At 45.0% G+C, this 21,595-nt stretch overlaps 1 protein-coding gene across 2 annotated transcripts in view; it reads left to right on the top strand.

Moving 5' to 3' along the window:
- Nucleotides 1-21,261, top strand: part of Usp4 (ubiquitin specific peptidase 4) — a 38,804-nt gene extending 17,543 nt beyond the window's left edge. For both annotated transcript variants that reach the window (XM_038321763.2, XM_038321764.2), the window contains 14 exons: nt 873-1,046; nt 3,456-3,614; nt 5,280-5,504; nt 6,554-6,637; nt 7,189-7,283; nt 8,693-8,884; nt 9,891-9,979; nt 11,948-12,172; nt 15,298-15,368; nt 15,783-15,901; nt 16,348-16,497; nt 17,627-17,730; nt 19,888-19,976; nt 20,670-21,261. In XM_038321763.2, coding sequence (XP_038177691.1) covers nt 873-1,046; nt 3,456-3,614; nt 5,280-5,504; nt 6,554-6,637; nt 7,189-7,283; nt 8,693-8,884; nt 9,891-9,979; nt 11,948-12,172; nt 15,298-15,368; nt 15,783-15,901; nt 16,348-16,497; nt 17,627-17,730; nt 19,888-19,976; nt 20,670-20,831 — 1,938 coding nt within the window. In that variant the 3' untranslated portion in view covers nt 20,832-21,261. The remainder of the gene's footprint in view (nt 1-872; nt 1,047-3,455; nt 3,615-5,279; nt 5,505-6,553; nt 6,638-7,188; nt 7,284-8,692; nt 8,885-9,890; nt 9,980-11,947; nt 12,173-15,297; nt 15,369-15,782; nt 15,902-16,347; nt 16,498-17,626; nt 17,731-19,887; nt 19,977-20,669) is intronic.
- Nucleotides 21,262-21,595: the final 334 nt, after the last annotated feature.

The raw sequence follows: 21,595 nt of genomic DNA on the forward strand, positions 1-21,595 counted from the left end.
GTTTATGACTGTAATCCCGGAGCTCAGGAAGATCTTCTGTTCAGGACCTAAGCTAAAGAGGGAGATCTTATCTATCTTTATTCATTCACGTATTTATTGGTAGATACAATGAAATAACATTGTGGTAGACTTGGGCTGCAAGGGATGAGGAGTTCAACTGCAAAGCTGGAAGATCTGGGTCTCTAAGAATGCCCTTGGGCCAGGCTGTGGTGGCCTTAATCACGGGAGAGCTCTGTGAGTTCGAGGTCAGCCTGGTCTACAGGGCAAATTCCAGGAAAAACCAAAAAAGTGGGGAGGGGAACAAGCATGCCCTCATTTTTGAAGCCAACTGCAAGTTCAGGGTTTCCTTAGAGCAGTCTCAATTTTGATAATTTGCTAGAAAGACGTAGGCATTTACTTAAAGCTACCATAGTTTATTCATAATAATGGTTTCTGATGAGGGAAGGATATAAATTAAAGTTAACCAAGAGAAAAAGCAAATAGAATGTCCAGGAGTGTTCCAACTGAAGAACTCTCATATGGGTCTGTATACCTGCAATGCAGTACTTGGAAGGCTGTGGCAGGAGGATTGCCAAGAGTCTGAAATCAGCCTAGTCAAGGAGTGTGTCAAACAAAAAGAACTTGGTTTATCTATCTTTTCTGTCTTCCTGCTGTGTGGAAGGGTTTGTTTGTTTGTTGTTGTTTTTCCAAGACAGGGTTTCTCTGTCTAACAGCCCTGGCTGTCCTTACTCTCACTTTGTAGACCAGGCTGGCCTTGAACTCACAGAGATCCTCCTACCTTTACCTCTGGGAAGAGTGCTGGGTTTAAAGGCACGCGCCGCCACTGCCCAGCAGTCTGAAGGGTTGTAAGCTCTGATTCTGTTCTGTTTCAGTGCCTGAGCAACACTGCTCCGCTGACTGAGTACTTCCTCAAAGATGAGTATGAAGCCGAGATCAACAGAGACAACCCTCTGGGAATGAAAGGGGAGATTGCAGAGGCCTATGCAGAGCTCATCAAGCAGATGTGGTCTGGAAGGGACACTCACGTGGCACCTAGAATGTTCAAAGTAGGTTGAGATATATTACCTTTTTTTCCTTAAAAGAAAAGATTGTTTTTACATTATGTGTGTATGTGTGCACTCTCATACACATGTGCACACGTGTATTGTATGCAGCATAGCACAGGTGTAGAGCTTAGAGGACAACTTGTAGGAATTGCTTCTCTCTACCATATAGATCCTGAGGATTGGGCAAGTGACTTTATCTGCTGAACCTATTGTTCAGATTCCCTTGTCTTTTTTGTTTGTTTTGTTTTGTTTTGTTTGCTGTTTTTGAGATTTTGCACGACAGCTGATTGTCCTGGAACTCGATTTGTAGGTCAGGCTGGCCTTGAACTCATAGAAATCCCTCTGCCTCTGTTTCCTAGGTGCTGGGACTAAAGATGTATGCCACCACTGCCTGACTCTTTTGTCCAGTTTTTGTTTGTTTTTTTGATTGTTTTTGATTTTTGTTTTTTTCGAGACAGTTTCTCTGTGTAGCCTTGACTATCCTGGAACTTGCTCTGTAGACCAGGCTGGCCTCAAACTTATAGAGATTGTCATAGATTTAAAAAAAGAAGAAGAACAACAACAACAGCAAGCTGGGCTTAGTGGTGGTGGCACATACCTTTAATCCCAGCACTTGGGAGACAGAGGCAGGCAGATCTTTGAGTAGAGGCCAGCCTGGTCCACAGAGTGAGTAGTTCCAGGACAACGAGGGCCATATAGAAAAACCCTATCTCAAAAACAAAACAAACAAAAAAGTAGAATCTAAGACTCAACGTTTTTGTTATCAGATCCTTCTTTTCTGTCATTCAGAGCTGTGGTTTTTGAAACAGGTTCTCACTGTGTAGCCCTGGCTATCCTGGAGCTTACTATATAGACTGGGATGTCCTCAAACTCATAATCCAGCTGCCTTTAACTCCCAGGTACTGGGATTAAAGATGTGTGTCACCAGGTCTGTCTTAGTACTATAGGGTCTTTTATGTTTGTTTAAGACAGGATTTCTCTTTGTAACAGTCCTGGCTATCCTGGAACTTGGTTTGTAGACCAGGCTGGTCTTAAACTCAAAGAGTTCAGCCTGCTTCTGTCTCCTGAGTGTTGGAACTAAGGCCATAGACCAGCATTCTTGGTTAATGAATGTCAATACTTAGTCAGATCTTTTCCCTCAGTGAGGAAATCTCAAGTGGCTGGTTAATATTGAAGACTCTCTTTCATTAATCCCTGAGAAATAAAAGTAAATTACTGTTTCTTTACTAAATCATAAAAAAATACTAAAACTGGACGGCAGCACACTGGGTTCATTCCAATGTGAACAATTTACAAATCGCATTTTGGGCTAATATAGTGCTTTCTCACTTTCCTGATGGACATAGTTGATATCTGTCCTGTCTGGTTGTAGCATTAGCCCTGGTGCAGCTGAACATTTGGAATGTGGATAGTATGACCTAGAATCTCAGTTTGGGAGCACTGAAGAGGTGAACCCCTTCTAGAGAGTCCAGATTTGATTCTTAATACCTATCTGGTAGCTCATAACCGTTTGTAACTCCAGTTCCTAGGGATCCAAAGCCTTCTGGCCCCTATGGGTACCACATAGGCAGGTGGCACAAAACACATATACAGATAAAACATCCATACACATAAAGTAATAATTTTTAAAAATAATCTCAATTTTAAATTGTGTTTAACTTTGTCATTGATGCTAAGAATTTAACCCAGGGCTTTGTGTAAGCTAAGCAAGTACAGTTAAGCTGTATTCTAGTGCTATTTATTTTCAACTTACTTAAATTTAAATAACTTCTCAATTAGTGGCTAAAGTGTTAGCCAACACAGATGTAGAACAAAGCTTGTCCAATTTTACGCTGCATCATATTTAGGCTGCATCATAGTCTCTGGGAAGCTTTATTACAGGAGACCATGGGCCCATCCCTGGAGTTTGTGGTTGAGTCTCAGTAGGGCCTTAGAGTTTGTGTCTGATAAGTTCCCAGCTGCTGCTGCTGGTGACTGGCAACTCTGTTTCAGGGGTGCTGGAGAAAGCATTACTGAGTCAGAGCTGGAGATGTGAGGCTGTGCTGTGTGTGACTTCTCTTTTTGATGCAGGACCATTTCTAAAGTTCTATCATTTAACACTGAACCACAGAAGGACATTGGAATGGGGCATCAGAACTTGGGTATATCACCTGAGAGTGCCTTCCCTACCCTATCAGGATAATGGCCTGATTACAGGTCTGTGTTTTTCTTGGCTCTCTGCTCTGAGCTGTTTCTCAGGGCCCGTAGGTCTCAATGTGGCTCTTGAGTTAGCTGGATATTTGCTCAGGTGAGGTTTCTCGTGTTCTAGTTGATTGTTGTCGTGTCTGCTGCCCCTCTGGCTTTGCTTGTTTACTTTCCTTCTTCACTCCTCCTTTATTAAACCTCCTGATATGGTTGCTTTTGTTGTAGACCCAAGTGGGACGATTCGCTCCTCAGTTTTCTGGCTACCAACAACAAGACTCTCAGGAGCTGTTAGCCTTTATTCTAGACGGATTGCACGAAGACCTGAACCGAGTAAAGAAGAAGCCCTACCTGGAGCCAAAGGATGCCAATGGGCGGCCAGATGCGGTATGATATTGAAGCTTTCTGCACAGTGTCCCAAAGAAACTTCCTTCTCTTGGCAGCATGGGAACAGTCTTCTGGTGTTGGTTAGTGCAAGGGCCCTGGTTGCCTCTCACTGCTACTCATAAAGGGGATACATTCCTAGTCAGTAAGGAACTACCTATACTTGCCTTTTTTTTTTTTTTTTTTTTTTTTTGTTTCTCTTTCTTTCTTTCCCAGTGCTCTGGGGCATTTTGAATAGTAGAAGACACTACCACTGTGCTACATCCCCAGCCCAACAGTGTTACTCCTGACACTTCTTGTGGATTTCTTCAAGTTATTGACTTTGTTTAGTATTACACTGGCAAGCCAGGAACTAAAAAGCTCTAAAAACTTTAAAATGTTGAGAGTGAGCTCTTAGCATTGTTCCTGCTGTTTCCAGGTAATCCAGGATATTTATCTGTGATGCTTGTGATAAAAACTCCAACTTCACTCCTATTGGGCAAATGCTAGATCTCATTATGTAGTCTGGGCTAGCATTAGACTATGTAGCTGAGCCTAGAAATTTTGAGTATTTTGCCTCCAGAGTAGTAAACTAACCTCTTCTCTTCTTGATTATTAAAATATCTCATTAAGACTAAAATTAGAGGGGCCTGCAGAGATGGCTCAGAGGTTAAGAGCATTGCCTGCTCTTCCAAAGGTGCTGAGTTCAATTCCCAGCAACCACATGGTGGCTCACAACCGTCTCTACTGAGATCTGGCGCCCTTCTCTGGCGTGGGGGCATACATTGAGGCAGAATGTTGTATACATAATAAATAATAAATCTTCAAAAAAATTTAAAAAAAGAAAAAGAAAAAAAGACTAAAATTAGAGCTGAGCAGTGGTGGTACATGCCTTCAGTGCCAGCACTCAGGAGGCAGAGGCAGGCAGATCTCTGTGAGTTTGAGGCCAGCCTGGTCTACAGAGCTAGTTCCAGGACAGGGATGCACAGAGAAACCCGGAGTGTGGGGGCGGAAGGCGAGACTAAATTTAGGACATATATACTTGTTGCCTTGATTTTTCTGGTACAGGAAAGGAGAATTTATTTTAGAGACCCTGTGGCATTGAAATAATTAATAAGAATGCTTTAAAATCACACTCAAATCTTAACAAGAAAACCATGAGTTAGGTTAAATATGCCATGATTAAATATCTGATCCCAGCACTCAGGAGGCAGAGGCAAGCGAACTTCTGAATTCAAGGCTAGCCTGCCTGGTCTACAGATTGAGTTCCAAGACAGTCAGTGCTGTGTTACACAGAGAAACACTGTCTTAAAAAACAAAGCAAAACAAAACTCTTTCCTAAGGGCCTTTAGGCCTGTCTTAAAAAACAAAGCAAAACAAAACTCTTTCCTAAGGGCCTTTAGGCCTTTAGATCATTACAAACACAAAAGGGTTGGTCTATCCCCAGTAGAGCTCTGTGCCTATGGTACTCTCAGGATCCCTTATTCTCTGTAGTTCCCTATTGATTTTTTTCGTTAGTATGGTTGTGGATATAGAGCTAGCCTACAGTGGGAATGTGGTACACTCAAAGCTCTTGGCAGTTTGTGGTCTAGCTTCTGGACCATCTCGGTGTTTGTTATGAAGCATACTGAATGCAGGGAAAGGACAGATGTTGAGACTCTCCTACCTAACCCTTCTTCTTTTATCCAGGTAGTAGCAAAGGAAGCCTGGGAGAACCACAGGCTCAGGAATGACTCTGTGATTGTGGACACTTTCCACGGCCTTTTCAAATCCACTTTAGTGTGCCCAGAGTGTGCTAAAGTTTCTGTGACTTTTGATCCATTTTGCTATCTAACTCTCCCACTGCCTTTGAAGAAGGACCGAGTTATGGAGGTCTTCCTGGTTCCTGCTGACCCTCAGTGCAGACCTATCCAGGTAACAGAATCCTTACCTTCGTAACACTACTTGCTGAGTAGACTCTAGTCCCTGATGGGACTGCTTTCTACCTGCTGCATGGGAAACTCTACCAACTGTCCCTGGGTCTCCTTGGAATTTAGTCTGTGTGTGCACCCTTGTCCTCTAACAGACCTTTGTGTAAGCCCGTTCTTCAGTCTGTCACTTTCTCTTCATGTTCCATTCGTGTAACTGTAGTAACCTGTTTGACCTGCTAAATGATCCAGTTGACTGTTGTTGTGGAGCATGCAGTGAGTTTCCTTAAGTCTGTCTTTAATGAGCTAGGAGAGAAAGCCCGATTGGAGAGATGGCCCCTGGTCTTCATGTCCAGTGGAACTGATGGCTCGTAGTGTGATTTATCACCTAGTCTTCTGGACTTTTTTTTCCTTTCTTTTTTTTAAATTTTTAAACAAAGGTGGTACCTGCTGGGTTGTGATAGTGCACACATTTTCTCCTGGGACTCAAGGGACGCAGAGGCAATTAAAAAAGATCTCTGTGAGGTTGAAGCCAGCTTGGTTTGTATAATGAATTTCAGGCCAGTCAGTGCTACACAGTGAAGCTCTGTCTCAAAAAGAAAAAAAGGTGATACATAGTATCAAATATCAAATGGCTCACCCCCCACCCCCACCCCCAGGGTTTCTCTGCATAGCGTGAGCCTGTCTTGGAACTAGCTCTTCAGACCAGTTTGGCCTCAAACTCAAGAGATCCACCTACCCCTGCCTCTTGAGTGCTAGCATTAAAGATTTGCACCATCACCACTTGGCCTTTTAACGATTCCTTAAAGGAAGTACTGATCCAATTAAAAAAGTAAAGTATAAACAAAAGCAATGTTTGAGAAGGAAAGAGGTGGCTGCCTGAATGTTACAGCTTTGCTAACACCAAAGACTTGGCTCTGTTAGCTGTCTACTTGACTCATCTGGGCCTTGCGCTGCCTCTGGGAGGGTCCTTGTCCCCATGATGTGTCCTTCTCCCAAGTCATTTCCTGTCTCTTTTGGAATATGTTTGTTACCTTGACTGTTTCTCCTTTGCAGTACCGTGTGACTGTGCCATTGATGGGGGCCATTTCTGACCTGTGTGAAGCACTCTCCAAGCTGTCTGGCATTGCTGCAGAAAATGTAAGTAGGAGTCGTTAAAATGTAAGTTGGCCCCTTAACATGGCTAAGTCACTTTATGGTCCTTTGGGGTTTCTTTCAAACTTTCACTTTTGGACGGTCGTTGTTATTGAACAACACAAATGTGATCATTGTCTGTCTTGGTTCCTCATGGCCTCTGGCCTTGATCATGATCCCTTCTAGCACAGGGAAATGACATTTTTCCGTCATTGCAATGATGCTACCCGTTGTCAAAGGGATAAGAGTAGAGGATGCTGCCACCATCATTGTGTGGTGTTTGGGTGTAGAGACTGACTCTGAAGAGCCACTGGGTGTCTCTGATAGCACTCACTCCTCACCATTCCTGCCACTTGAGGGCAGATGTTACCAACATACCAGTGCTGCTGACAGCCCTGTTACTCCTTTTCAGGGCCTGGCCCTAGCCTAGGACTACTCACATGATGGTTCTCTCCAGGCAGCACTAGAGCCGGGTATTTCCACCCTTTGTCTCTGGGTTTTATTCAGTGGGGGCTCTATGAGCCATCCTGTCATGTTTCTGTGCTCTTGATTCTTAGATGGTGGTCACAGATGTATATAATCACCGGTTCCACAAAATTTTCCAAATGGATGAAGGTTTAAGCCACATCATGCCTCGAGATGATATTTTTGTGTAAGTATTTAGTGGTTTCTGATACTTCACTGAGGAATCATTGTAGAGGCTTTGCCTTGTTTGTGTTTCCAGGTCTGACATCAGTGCTCATGTGTATCTGTCCTCATACCTAGCCAAAGGAAATGTAGCTCAGGAAACTGAGCATTGTCAGTGCTAAGAACCTTTTGGCCCCACAGAGCCCTGCACAGACACAGCTTTGGTCAGTAGTTTCTGTTTGCTAAAAATACTAATTCTGTGGTTCAGATGTCAGAGGTTCCTGGCTCAATAAATCATAGCTTGGACAAGTGGTGTTGGTGCACACCTTTAACCCCAGCACTCCAGAGCCAGAGGCAAACAGATAGATCTCTGGGTTCAAGGACAGTCTGGTCTACATAGTGAGTTCCAGGATAGCCAAGGCTACACAGAGAAACCCTATCTCAACTCGGCATCACACCCCCCCATGAAAAAATCAGTGTATGAGAGACCAGGGTAAACAAAGGGCTGTGGTACAGAGGGATTTAGGTTCCCTGAAGCAGTGTCAAGGGGGCCACAGTCTCCATCTCAGAAGACAGTATTTGTTGGCAGCTGATGCATTCTGCAAATCTGAGGTTCAGTTTTCTCATCATCATAAAGACAATACAAAATGTTGCTTTGTGGCCACTCTTGGGAAACGGTATGTATCATCTTCTTGAATGCAGAGGATGCAATGGACTTAAACTTTGTGGCCGCTTCCAGCCAACCACTTGCTCAAGGGAACTTTACTGCTGGCCAGTGTGGTAACTTTTATAATCTCAGCATTTGGAAGATTCAGGCAGAAAGGTTTCTGTGAGTTCAAGGCCAGCCTGGGCTACGTAGTAGGTCTAGGACAGTCTGGGTTACCTAAAAAGACAGCTTAGTTGGTAGAGTTTTGCCTAGTGTACACAGAGTCTTAGATTTTATCCCTTCTCACTAAATAAACTAGGTATGTCTGCATTCCCAGTACTTGGAGGTGGAAGGAGTAGAAGTCTGAAGGCCCTCCTCAGTTACATAGTAAATTTGGAACTTACCTAGGATATGAGAGGAAAGAGAAAGACAGAGACTAAAAAAAATGATTCATTTTTAAAAGTTGAACTTTTTGGTGTGAAAAAGTGAAGTTGATAGATGAGTCTTCCACAGTGGTTCAGATGCTGGCTCTTATTTCTGCTGGTAATCAGAGAACAGCCTGCAGTTTAAGTCTTTTTGGGGTAAAAAGCAGTCTAGTCCAGAGTCTGGGCTGTGTAGATCCACGCATGTTGACAGAGATCAATGTGTAATCGCCTTGGGAGTGGCTTATCTCCCTTCTGCTAACAGCACCTGTCCTTTATAGTCACAGTCCTCACCACCGTGCAGCTTCTGTCTTTCTTGCTGAGGGGCCCTGCCGCTAAAGGTTCCCTCTTCTGTGTCTCATGCAGGTATGAGGTCTGCAGTGCTTCCATGGACGGCTCGGAATGGATTACTCTTCCGGTCTACTTCAGAGAGAAGAAGTCCAGGCCATCAAGTACTTCTTCTGGGGCTGTGCTCTATGGACAGCCACTTCTCGTTTCTGTTCCTAAGCACAAGCTAACTCTTGAGTCTTTGTATCAAGCTGTTTGTGATCGAATCAGGTTGGTGCCAGAAGTGCAGTTTTGTTATCTGAGATTAATGGGTCCAGCAACTTTAGTCCTTTGCAGTTTCTCTGTTGATCCCAAGTACTCACCTTTGTGAAAAATGAAACTGTACCACCTCCTGGGAGGGTCAGGGTGTAAGCTGATGAGATGTAGTAACTGGCACACATAAGTACCATGAACCAGGTTGTTCAGTCCTCTGATTCCTAGAATCACATCAGTCATGCTTAAATGGCATTCAGTGAGAAAAGTGCTTGCCTAGCATTCACAAAGCCCTGTGTTCAGTCTCCTCAACTCCATGAACTAGGCATGGGTATAGTGCACACCTGCAATCTAGCACGGGAAATGTGGAGGCAGGGGGATCAGGAGTTACAGGTTATTCTTTAGTATGTAGCAAATTTGAGGCCAGCCCAGGATATATAAAACCCTGTTATATATAATAATGCACATGACATCCTAGAAGACCTGAAATTAGCCTTTCTTGGTATCTTCCCCCTCCTCCATCCCCCTCCCCAAGACAGGGTTTCTCTGTGTAGCTTTGGAGCCTGTCCTGGAACTCATACTGTAAAACAGGCTGGCCTCGAACTCACACAGATCAACTTGTCTGCTACCTGTCTGCCTCCTGAGTGCTGGGATTGAAGGTGTGCGACACCACTGCCCAGCCTTGGTCTCTTTATTGGCTTATTAATCAGATCTCTTAGGTACATCTTAACTCCTTATTTATTTATTTATTATGTGTACAGTATTCTGTCTGCATATCAAAAGAGGGCAGCAGATGGCTGTGAGCCACCATGTGGTTGCTGAGAATTGAACTTAAGACCTCTGGAAGAGCAGCCAGTGTATGCTCTTAAACTCTAAGCCATCTCTCAAGCCCAGCATCTTAATTTCTTGAGCCATTATGTTGCGTTTGTTAATAACTGAACATGTAAATTAGGTACTGCTTCGTAGCTGCATAGTGGAGAAAGAGTTAAAAGTTAATGCTAATAGTCCCTTTTATTTTTTTAAGCCGCTATATAAAACAGCCTTTGCCTGATGAGTTTCTCTGTTCACCCTTGGAGCCTGGAGCGTGCAATGGCTCCAGGGGCAGCTATGAAGGTGAGCATTCCTGCTGTGGGGGTGTAATGACCACATTGCTCTTGATTTCCCTCTCTGTGGAAGGTGTTAAACACATGACAGAGGGTAGGGTCTCTCAGTCATCATTGGGTTTTTGTTGTTGTTGTTTATTTAAAGATTTATTTATTAGGTATACAGTGTTCTGCCTGCACACCCTAAGAGGGCACCAGATCTTATTACAGATGGTTGTGTGGTTGCTGGGAACTGAATTTGGACCTCTGGAAGAGCAGCCAGTACTCTTAACCTCTGAGCCATCTCTCCAGCCTCAGTCACCATTGTAAACTTTTGTCCTTTGTAGAATCTTCTTAGGTCCCTGTTTGGACACATTGGGCTTCACCTCAGACACACTGAGTCTAGAGAAATTAAGTAACAAGGCCGAGGTTATGAAGCAAAGTTAGGATTTGGTTGCCATGCGTTTGTGACATGCACACCTTTTATCCCAGTATTTGGGAGGCAGAGGCAGGTGAATCTCTGAGTTTGAGGCCAGCCTGGTCTACAGGACAGTCAGGCTACACAGAGAAACCCTCTCAGGAAACCCCACCCAAAAAAAAGTTTTGGTTTTACAGTGCTAGGTATCAAGGCTAGAGCTTTGCATGATCACTGGATCACTGACCACTCCAGAATCAGGATTTAATTCTCATCTGTTAGCATTGCCTGGTTGGTACTTTCCTAGCATGTTCCTGTGCAAACCATCCAGCATGGCTGGGGAGCCTGTTGTGCCCAAGGAGGGTAGATGTCCTGGCCAGCTAATCAGAAGGCTGAAGCTGACTACCTTGGGAGTTTGTATCTTCCTAGGAAGCTGTAGTCGGTGGCTGACTTTAGGTTATGGGAGAGAAGGAAGTCAGTGATGGAAAACCTCAAGGCAAGCTGTCTTTACCAATGAGCATGCCTGTTCTGCAGGGTAGGTGTTCGTCTTCCTTTGGACACTTAGGTGATCGTGTGCCTTTATGCATCTTATAAACCCACAAATGACCTCCAAATTCAGTTTTAAAGTTTTTATTCATTACTGTTGTGTCTGTGTGCATGGTATGAATGTTTGAGGGTCATTTTCTGGAGTCGATTCTCTTCACCCACTTTTATGCAGGTTCTGGGGCACAAACTTAGATCCCCAGGTTCATGCAGGAAATGCTTTATCTGCTGACCGATCTTGACAGCCCTCTTTTTGTCTCATTCTGTAACCCAGGCTGGGCAGAAGTCACTGTATAGCCTATGCTTAGTTCCCATCCTCCTGCTTCTTTCTCCCAAGTACAGGGATTGCAGGATTTTAAATCTGACTTTTAAATTTTGTTTCTTGTAAAACTGTTTTCTTGAGTGTTTCATGTCACTCTTGTCTCTGAACCTATTGATGAAGGCAGAGTAGACCATGTGATGTGCGGAACCTAAGCTCATCTCAATCCCTGGGTCTCTGCTTCCTCATCATGGACTACACACCTTGTCTGCCCTTGGGGGCTGTCACGTGTTAAATCAAGTGCCTAGCACTATAGAGATGTGTAGAGGTGGTGCACTTCAACACACACTCATTGGGAGGAAGCAGTAACACACTGCAGTATTAAATAAACATCGTTTATTTGTGGGTTTTGTTTTTTCGAGACAGGGTCTTATGTGGCCCAGGCTAGCCTCAGACTTGCTGTGTGCTTGTGGCTGGCCTTGAACTCAGTATTCTGCCTCAGCCTCCTGAGTGCTGGGCTTATAGGTAGATGTCACCATACCTGACTAAATAAAAAATTTTAACATTGGCCAGATTGTGGTGGTGCATGTCTTTAATCTCAGCACTTCGGAAGCAGAGACAGATGGATCTCTGTGAGTTCAAGGCCAGCCTGGTCTTCAGAACAAGTTCCAGGATAGTTAGAGCTATACAGAGAAACCTTATTTTGAAAACCCAAAATAAATAAATAAACATTTTAACAATGAAATATGGGTCTTATACAGATTGTTTTTCATGTGTATCAGGAGACGACGAAGAAGAAATGGATCATCAAGAGGAAGGGAAGGAGCAGCTTTCAGAAGCAGAAGGCAGTGGTGAGGACGAGCAGGGAGAGGACCCTTGTGAGACCACCCAGAAGGTGAAAGGCCAGCCGCGGCACAGAAGGCTTTTCACCTTCAGTCTTGTGAACTCCTATGGAACTGCTGATATCAATGCGCTTGCAACTGACGGGAAGCTCCTCAAGCTAAGCTGTAAGTGCTCTCCCCGACCTTTCAGCTAGACTGGGACACTGAACATCATTGAAAGGCACTTAGTTTACTGTCCTTTTTTTTTTCTTTTTGGTTTCTCTGTGTAGCTTTAGAGCCTATCTTTAACCAGAGACAGTTGTTCTCTGTGTTGTCCTGGCTGTCCTAGAACTCCCTCTGTAGACAGACCAGGCTGGCCTCGAACTCAGAGAGATCCACCTGACTCTGCCTCCTGAATACTGGGATTAAAGGTTTGCACAGCCACTGCTCAGCCAGTTTTAATTGTCTTTATGTAGTTCTGTGACCATTTCCTTTGGAAAATGATTGAGGACAAATATATTCTTCATCCTTCAAAGGATTTTCACCTTGTTCCTTTTTGTAGTGGGGTTGGCAAATTTGAGACAAGCATCTGCCTGCTCTCTCTCCATCTCTCTATTTCTCTCTCTCTATTCTCTATTTCTCTCTCTCTCTCTGTTTTTTTGTTTTTTTTGTTTTGTTTTTTGAGACAGGTTTTCTCTGTTTAGCCCTGACTGACTTTGAACTTGCTTTGTAGGCCAGGCTGACCTCGAACTGGCCTCACAGAAATCCACTTGTCTCCCCCAGCAAGTGCTGGGATTAAAGGAGTGTGCCACCACTCTCTTGATTATTATTATTTTTTTCAAGACAGGGTTTCTCTGTAGTTTTGGAGCCTGTCCTGGAACTCACATGGTAGACCAGGCTGACTGTGAACTCAGAGATCCCCCTGTCTCTGTTCCCAAGTGCTGGGATTAAAGGTGTGCACTGCCACTACTGCCCAGTTTATTTTTATATATTTGATGTTTTACCTACATGTATGTCTGTGCACCACATGTGTGCCTGGTGCCCATGGAGACCAGAAGAGAGCATCATATTCCCTACAACTGAAATTACGATTGTGAATCAACCACCAAGTGGGTGCTGGGACCTGAACTTGGGTCCTCTACAGGAGCAAGTGCCATTTTCTTTAGTCCCAAGAGACTCTTGTTGTTCTGTGTTGGCCTCAGACTCACTGTGTAGCTGATGCTGGCCTTGAACCTCTTCTCTCCACCTCACGAGTCCTTGGATTACAAGTTTGCACCACTATGCCTTGCTTTCACCTTAATCTTTGATGATCTCAGAAGCTCTGCAAGACCTGTCCTCTGGCTCAGTGATATTTGTTGTGGTCATGTTAGGAGCATTTCTGTAGACTTGTTTCACTCATAAGAATAGGTTCATTTTTTTCTTTGTCCCATTAAAAATACGTAATCAAATAGGATGCAACTAGAGGGTAGTTATAGATTTGTATGTCAGGTACATGCAGCTTTGTAATTATGACAGCATGTATTGGGAAGAGGCATCCCAGGAAGTGGACATGCATCATGTGTGACGTCTCCATGGGTAGGGTAGGAGCTGTACCTTTTAGGGCAGAAGTTAACTTGTTAACTACCAGTCCTTCACCTTCCTTTTCCCTCCCTCCTCCCCCCCCCTCTCTCTCCCTCTCTCCCTCTCTCTCCCCCTCCCTCCTTTGTTTTAATTTTAAAAGTTTTTTTGTGGGGGCTGGAGAGATGGCTCAGTGGTTAAGAGCACTGCCTGCTCTTCCCAAGGTCCTGAGTTCAATTCCCAGCAACCACATGGTGGCTCACAACCATCTGTAATGGGGTCTGGTGCCCTCTTCTGGCCTGCAGGCATAGACACAGACAGAATATTGTATACATAATAAATAAATAAATATAAAAAAAGAAAAAAAAAGTTTTTTGTTTGGGTGTTTTCCTGCATGGATACATGTGTACATGTGTGTGTAGTTGTGTTTGGGTGTTTTCCTGCATGGATACATGTGTGTGTGGTTGCCTGCAGAGGAACTAGAGCTGTAAGAAGTTAGCAGCCTCCCAACTTGGGTGTTGGGGACTGAACCCCAGTATTCTATAAGAGCAGTAAATGGTCTTAACCACCGAGTCATCTTTCCAACCTGACCGAACCCTTTCAAAAAAATTTTTATGTGAATGGGTGTTTTACCTGTATGTAAGTCTGTGTACCATGTGTGTGCCTGCAGAGGCCAGAAGAGGATACCAGATCCCCTGGGACTGGAATTTCAGACAATCAAGAGCAGCCATTGGGTGCTGGGAATTGAACTTGGGTCTTCTGGGAGCAGACAAGGCTCTAGCTGTTAAGCCATCTCTCCAGCCTCCAACTTTTTCAGTTTCTGACTTAGTTCTAGGAATTGAACTCAGAGACTTGTACATAAATGGTAAGGGCTCTAGTGCTAAACTGTAGTTCCCTCCTGGTTTGTTTTTGTTTTGTTTGTTTGTTTTTTTCCCAAGACAGGGTTTCTCTGTGTACCCTTGCCTGTCTTGGAACTCCATAAACCAGACTGGCCTCAAACTCAGAAATCTGCTTACCCTTTGCCTCCCTAGTGCTGGTATTCAAGGTGTGTGCCACCATGCCTGGCCCCTTGCCCTTTTTGAGACACATATGTAGCCCATATTGACTGGTCTTGAACTTACTCTGTAGCCGAGGATGAACGCCTGATCCTGCTCTAAAAGCTGAGATTACAGCGTAAACTACCACACCCTGCTCTCAGATTAATTTTGCTTCCTTAATCCAGTCTCTCTTCTCTCTTTCTCTCTCTCTCTCTCTCTCTCTCTCTCTCTCTCTCTCTCTCTCTCTCTCTCTCTCTCTCTCTCTCTCTGTCTGTCTCTGTCTGTCTGTCTGTCTGTCTCAAAACCATTCAGTGCCTTGGGGTGCTTGCCAGTAGTGAGCTGGACTAGTGCAGGGTTGTTTTGTTTTCTACCTTGGATGGTCTTGGTTTGCCTGGTGTTTGTCCAGGTGAACAGTTGAACAGTTGCTGTATTTGTTGTGTCAGATTGTTTTATGCTTCAGGCAAGAGGCCAAGTCTGTTCCCATCCCTCCAGCTCCACCGGCATATGTCCTGTCAGGAGTGGATCTGTAGCACTAAGGAAGTCTTTGTCAAAAGCTTTGGGAGGTAGGGGTTCAAAATGGCTGCCCTAAGGCCTAGCATTGCTCTCCTCGGTGGCTGGTGGTGGGTGAGCAGGTGTGGCCCTTCTCACTCTGGCCACTTGGAGAGCCTCTCTTGTGCTGGTCATTCCATAATGAGTGACACTATGGTCCCTCCACAGCTCGATCCACACTGGCCATTGACTGGGACAGTGAGACCCGGAGCCTGTACTATGATGAGCAAGAATCTGAGGTAGGTCATTTGGGTTTGTGGTCAGTGCTCTGTGCTGGTTTCTGCTCTGGAAATATATTTACAGTCCTCTTCACTGATCGAACAACAGCTTAACAAGTTTTCCTTAGAACTTGAAAAACACCGAAGACTTTGTCTTTCTGTATTCAGAGACCCCAGAAAGTGTAGTACATATCAGGCAGAGAGAGCCTCTGTAGCTTTTCTTTTCTTTTTTCTTGAGGCAGAGTTTCTCTGTGTAGCCCTAGCTGTCCTGGAACTCTCTGTAGACCAGGCTGGCCTTGAACTCAGAGATCTGCCTGTCTCTACTTCATGAATGCTGGGAATAAAGGTGTGCGCCACCACTGCTCAGCTGGAAGCCTTAGTCTCTTGGGCCAGTAAGATGGTTCTCCACCAGAACTCAGCGCTTATTTCTTGCAGGCCTGTGAGAAGCATGTGAGCATGTCACAGCCTCAGAAGAAGAAGAGGACCGCAGTAGCCCTGAGAGAGTGCATTGAGCTCTTCACCACCATGGAGACCCTTGGGGAGCACGACCCCTGGTATGCGTGCCCAGATGCTGAGCCAGGGGATTCATGGATTCATAGGGTCTGAGGGTTGCTGGGACCATCTCTATGCACAGAAACCTCTTCTGTGCTTGGAGAGATCATCTTTCTGCATAGCCAGATCTATAATACGTCATTGTGTGTGCAGACTGTTTTCTGGACTGAAAAAGCCATAGTCCTGTTGCCTTGCTGATAAGTACCTGAGCTGATGGGTTCAACTCCTAGCACCCACATGGGAGCTCACAGCCTTCTGTAACTACAGTTCCAGGTGACCCAACACCCTCATGTAGACAAAATGCCAATGCATATAAAGTAAAATTAAGATCTTAGAGACAAAATACTGGGGTTTAGTCCTGCTTGAAAGGATAGCTCTGTGACAGAGTAGCTATGTCCCCACGTAAGTGCACAGGTGGCTTCCTGCTGCCCTGGTCTTTTCTCCTCAGGTACTGTCCCACCTGTAAGAAACACCAACAGGCAACAAAGAAGTTTGACTTGTGGTCTTTGCCCAAGATCCTGGTGGTTCATCTCAAACGCTTCTCCTATAACAGATACTGGCGGGATAAACTTGACACGGTTGTGGAGTTCCCAGTCAGGTGGGTGTGGGCACCTGCAGTGTTGTCCGTGTGCCGGTCAGGTGAGAGGGTGCTTGGGTTAGGTTGTGTGTTACTTGGCTCTGGGAGGGTTGACTTGTGGAGCCATCTTCCTCCCCACCCCTGCACTAGTGGGAACCGTCCCTGACAGAACAGCCCTGCGGGTTGTCTGTTTCACTGCTGGTCCTCCTCTTGAGTCCTCCCACCAGCCTATGGTCTGCTTTGCTGGCCCGTCATTGATATTAGGGACCTGGTCTCAGCCAGGCCACCACAGGCTCAGTACTGCTTCTCATGAACAGGAACATGGTGGTCAGAGCCGCCTACCCAACGGAACTGATCTTTAGGTGGGTGTGGTTGTGTATGCTTGCAATCCTTGGCTGAGGCGGGAAGATAATTGATTACAAGTTCAAATCCACCCTGGTAATTTAAAACTCTTTTTCCTTTTTTTCCCCCAAAGTTTTTTAGGGATTCTCTGTGTAGCCATGGCTGTTCTGAAACTCGCTCTGTAAACCAAGCTAACCTCGAACTCTCAGAGAAATCCCTGCCTCTGCCTCCTGTGTGCTGGAATTAAAGCATGTACCACCATGCCTTATTTTCTTTTACCCTTTCTGTATTTTTGAACATTTCGGTGTGAGCCAGTGAGACAGCTCAGCGAGTAACAGCACTGGCCACATAGACCTGATGGCCTGAGTCTGATCCCAGATTCCATGGTCGAAAGAGAGAACCTCCTAAAAGCTGTCCTCAGATAACTGTGATGTGGTGTTAATGGCTGCACTCAGTTACTCACTCAGACACACATACACAACAATAACAACAAAGAAAATTCCAAACTAGGAAAGCCTCCCAGGGCCTGCACTGACATTTCAGGGGTTGCACCTCGATTAATAGCAGCTTCCCAACTTGGGCTGAAGCCCTTTTTGATGTCTTCTTACCACTGTCAGAACCCACACAGTATGGTAGCGCCACAACTTGGCCCTTTCCCTGTTTCTAAGTCTGACAAATGGTCACTCTGCCCTGGTCTGTTTCTCCTCACATAGTTTGAGTGTTTTCCTATACTCTGGTCTGTTGGATGAAAGGGGTTGCTGGGCTACAGAGTTTAACTTATTTATGGGGTATTATGTTTTTTACTCAGATCTCTGAACATGTCCGAGTTTGTCTGTGACCGGTCAGCAAGGCCGTATGTTTATGACCTAATTGCTGTATCCAATCACTATGGAGCCATGGGGGTCGGTCACTGTGAGTACTGGCATCTGCTTGCTTCAGATGTGTGGAAATGCCCTGCCTGGTGTTCTCTCAGCCTCTTCCTGGATACCTGGCATTGCCATTTAGCCCCTGGCTTGTTTATAGTTCCTGGCTATAGGCTTTCTCAATCCCTCACCCTTTCTAACCCCCTTTCTTTCTCCTTTCTAACTTTTCATATTTTTTAATTCGGTACTGCTAGCGTGGTGAGTTGTCCCGCTGGTAATCCCATGCTGGTCTGTAGCTCATCACGTCGTCAGTAACCTAGGACTCCAGGCAGTCCTGCCTTAGCCTCTCAAGTAGGGGCCATGCTCGGTTTACCTCTGGGATTCTCTCTTAAGATAATGACGTGATAAAACTATGCACAAAAGCGTTTGCCTCTGTTTATTTTGATTTTTCAAGCTAGGGTTTCTCTGTGTATCACTGGCTGTACCGGAATTAACTTTGTAGACAGATGGGCCTTGAACTCAGAAATCTGCCTGCCTCTTCTGCCTGCCTGCCTCTTCTGCCTCCCAGGTGTTAGGATTAAAGATGTGCGCCACTGCACCTGGCTCATTCCCCGTCTCTGTGTATTAGCAAACGTGTTTGAGAGCACAGCTGCTACTGCTGTCCAGGGCCTTGATCAGAGAGTTCTCAGCCACTTCAGAATACCTGGGAAGTAGTACCCTGATAATTGAAAACAGCTCTGTAAAATTAGTGTCTTCACAGAAGCAGTATCCCAACTCTGCAAAAGCAGAGAAAATATAAGGGGTACAGAGACCTAGAATGAGAAAATTAGTTTATTTTTGGTATAGTTTGGTTTGATTTTGAAACAGATCTCATCATATATCCCAGGCTGGCTTGTAACTTGCCAGGTAACCCTTGATGGACTTGAACTCTAGTTCTTTCCATCCCAGCTGTTTCCGTGCTGAGATGATGGGTATACATGACCATACACAGCAAAAATCAGTGATTTCTTTCTTTTGACCTATTTCCCAGAATTTCTGGTTCATTTTAATGGAAACTTTTTTTGTATTTTTGTTGTTGTTGTTGAGACAAGACCTTACTATGAAGCTCTGGCTGTCAGAATGCTTACACTCACCCTCCTGCCTAGCCTTCCAACTGTGTTTTAGCTATATATACCAGTTTTGAGAGGGGCATTACTTTTCCCCCAGTGCTGGGGAATTTGGAGCCTTGTGCAGTCTAGATTAGTCCGGCTACTGAGCTGCATCTCCAGCCTGCCCGCCACAGATTCTGTCATAGCTGTGGAGAAAAGAGATGGAAAGCTGCTTGTTTGCCTCTCAGCTCTGCAAACCCAGTGGTCACTGTTTTCCAACCAGAATTCCTCTACTGGCTCTAGAGGCACTAGGAACATTCTGCTGAGGACGAAGCCATCTGCTCTTGTTTGCTTAAATCTTAGAAGTATCAGTGCCTTCGCCAAGTCCCTCTGTGGCTCTGGATTACACTCATGACCATTTTTGTTTGTTAGGGGCACTGATGAAAATCCTAGGCCAGTGCTCTGTCATTGCACCGTGTCTAGCACTGAGCATAGCCACTAAATAGACACCGGGGCAGCTGGAGAAATGGCTCAGTAGTGGAGAGCACTGTGCTTCAGAGGACCTGAGTCTAGTTTCTAGCACATGTCGGCTGACTCCCAGCACCACCTTATCACCTCTCTGGGCATTTTCACTCCTGTGCTCATAACCACCTCCTCCATGTAATTAAACAATACATCTTTATTAAAAAATAGACAAAGCTGGGCGTGGTGGCACATATCTTTAATCCCAGTACTCTGGAGACTGAGACAGGTGAATCTCTGAGTTCAAGGGCACCCTGATCTACTAGTGAGTTCCTGGACAGCCTACACAGAGAAACAAACAAACTTATCTTACTTATATGTATGTGCATATTAATTGTTATGTAATTTTGTGGTAGTATTTTCTGTTTGAGACCTATTCAACCCTCCCTAGACTTGGCCGGGTTGGCCTTGTACTTGGGGGCAATACTCTTGTCCCTGCCTCCTGAGTGGATTCACACTGGCTACATACACTATTCTTAATGTCAGTGTCAATGTTTTTGGGTATGAACTTGTGTTTGTATTCCATCCTAGCCCTAATGAAATAACCAGATCCATTTTCCCGGTGGCCTTTAGAGCATTTTATTTGTAACTTGCAGACACTGCGTATGCGAAGAACAGACTGAATGGGAAGTGGTATTACTTTGATGACAGCAACGTGTCCCTGGCTTCTGAGGATCAGATAGTGGTGAGTACCTGGCCCAGATACCCACTTTTCTCCGGTTATCTTAACAAGTAAGCCAAAAAAAGGTCCTCATAGGCCATTGGTTACTTCATTATCTGGAGAGGCTCTGGGTGGAGTAGAGTGGGTTGCCATTCATTCTAGATCTTTCCTAATGGAAAAGCTCAGTTTTCCTTGAGGTACTAGGTCATAGTAATCCTGCATTTCCCCACAGCCATGGCTGGGACGTCAGGATGCAGCCAGTAAAGGGCCTCTCTGACTGCTCTTAGGTGTGGCTGTGCAAACAAGGTGGCAGACTCCTGAACGTGCTTGTTCATTCACTCACTCACCCTCCTTCAGAGTGCTTGTTAGTTGAGGTTGTGGCTTTCTACACATCCCTAATCTATACTCACTTTGTGTGTCAGGCTAGCCTAAAATTTACGGTAATTCTCCTGCCTCTGCTTTCTGAGTACTGGGATTACAGGTGTGTGTAACCACATCCAGTTTCAGATTAATTTTTTTTGAGAAAGGGTTTTCACTCTGAAACCCAGGCTGGCAAAAAAACAAAACAAAAAACCCCTCCTTTCCCAGGCTCCTTTCCCCTTGCTGGGATTAAAGCAAGAACTACCATGAGTTTAGTAGTATAGAATGGTGAGGAAAGGGTGGGGACAGGTGTGTGTGTTCCCAGTAAATGGACTCCCTCCCTCCCTTGTATTTTAGACGAAAGCTGCCTACGTGCTATTCTACCAGCGTCGTGATGACGAATGTCACAGTGCGCCCTCACTTACCACTTTCCCAGGCTCTTCTGATGGAGCCATGAGGCTGGGCAGCTCGCAGCAGGGCCTGGGAGATGATGAGGCTTCCAACATGGACACCAACTGATGCTGACTCAGCGGCCCTGCCACCTCCCCCACCCCACAGCAGTGTCCTCCCCCAGGAGAATGCCTTTGACACTCTTGAAGACTGCTCATGTCAATCTTAAAACCAGATGAGGAAATTACCTTCTTTTATGAGAAGAGAAAAGAAAAGAAAGATCCTGTTCTCTCAGAAGGGTTATGTTAAGAGGCTGAATTATTTTTTCTTTTAAGTGGGTGTTGAGATAAACCTGTGGAGCTGAAGTGTGTGGGGTGGGATTTGGTACAGTGAAGTGTGTCTCATGGATTCCAAAGAATGGAGAGGAACACCCTGTAACTGAGCATGGTGCAGCCATGAAGACCCGTACAGGGCTGCTCTCAACTCCTGAGTTTTGGGTTCTGGTGCCCATACTGGTCACCCCGGTAGTCTGGCCACAGTAAACCAAGCCTCTAGTAAACTTGATGCTGTCCTCGAGTCCTTTGCTGTTCACTGAGATGGGTTTATAGTTTTCTGAACATTAACAGCAGTGAATTATTACTGGAGCCCATTTCTAGTCTCTGTTCTCAGAATTTCCCAGCTCTTGGAACCTTCAAGTTCTGTTTTAACCCCACTGTCCTTGATAAAAACTGATTCTATGTGGAACTTTAACACTCTCTTAAAATAAGTCCATTCATAAAACTGGGTGCAGTGTGTGGCATTGTTTCTCCGTGTTGGCTTCAGAGAAACACTATGGGTGTTTGCCAGGTCTTCAAAACACTCAAGTTAATTGTGGTTTAAGAAAATACTGTTTC

The sequence above is a fragment of the Arvicola amphibius genome, chromosome 3, assembly GCF_903992535.2.
Source record: "Arvicola amphibius chromosome 3, mArvAmp1.2, whole genome shotgun sequence".
In the NCBI taxonomy this organism is placed as follows: Eukaryota; Metazoa; Chordata; class Mammalia; order Rodentia; family Cricetidae; genus Arvicola; species Arvicola amphibius.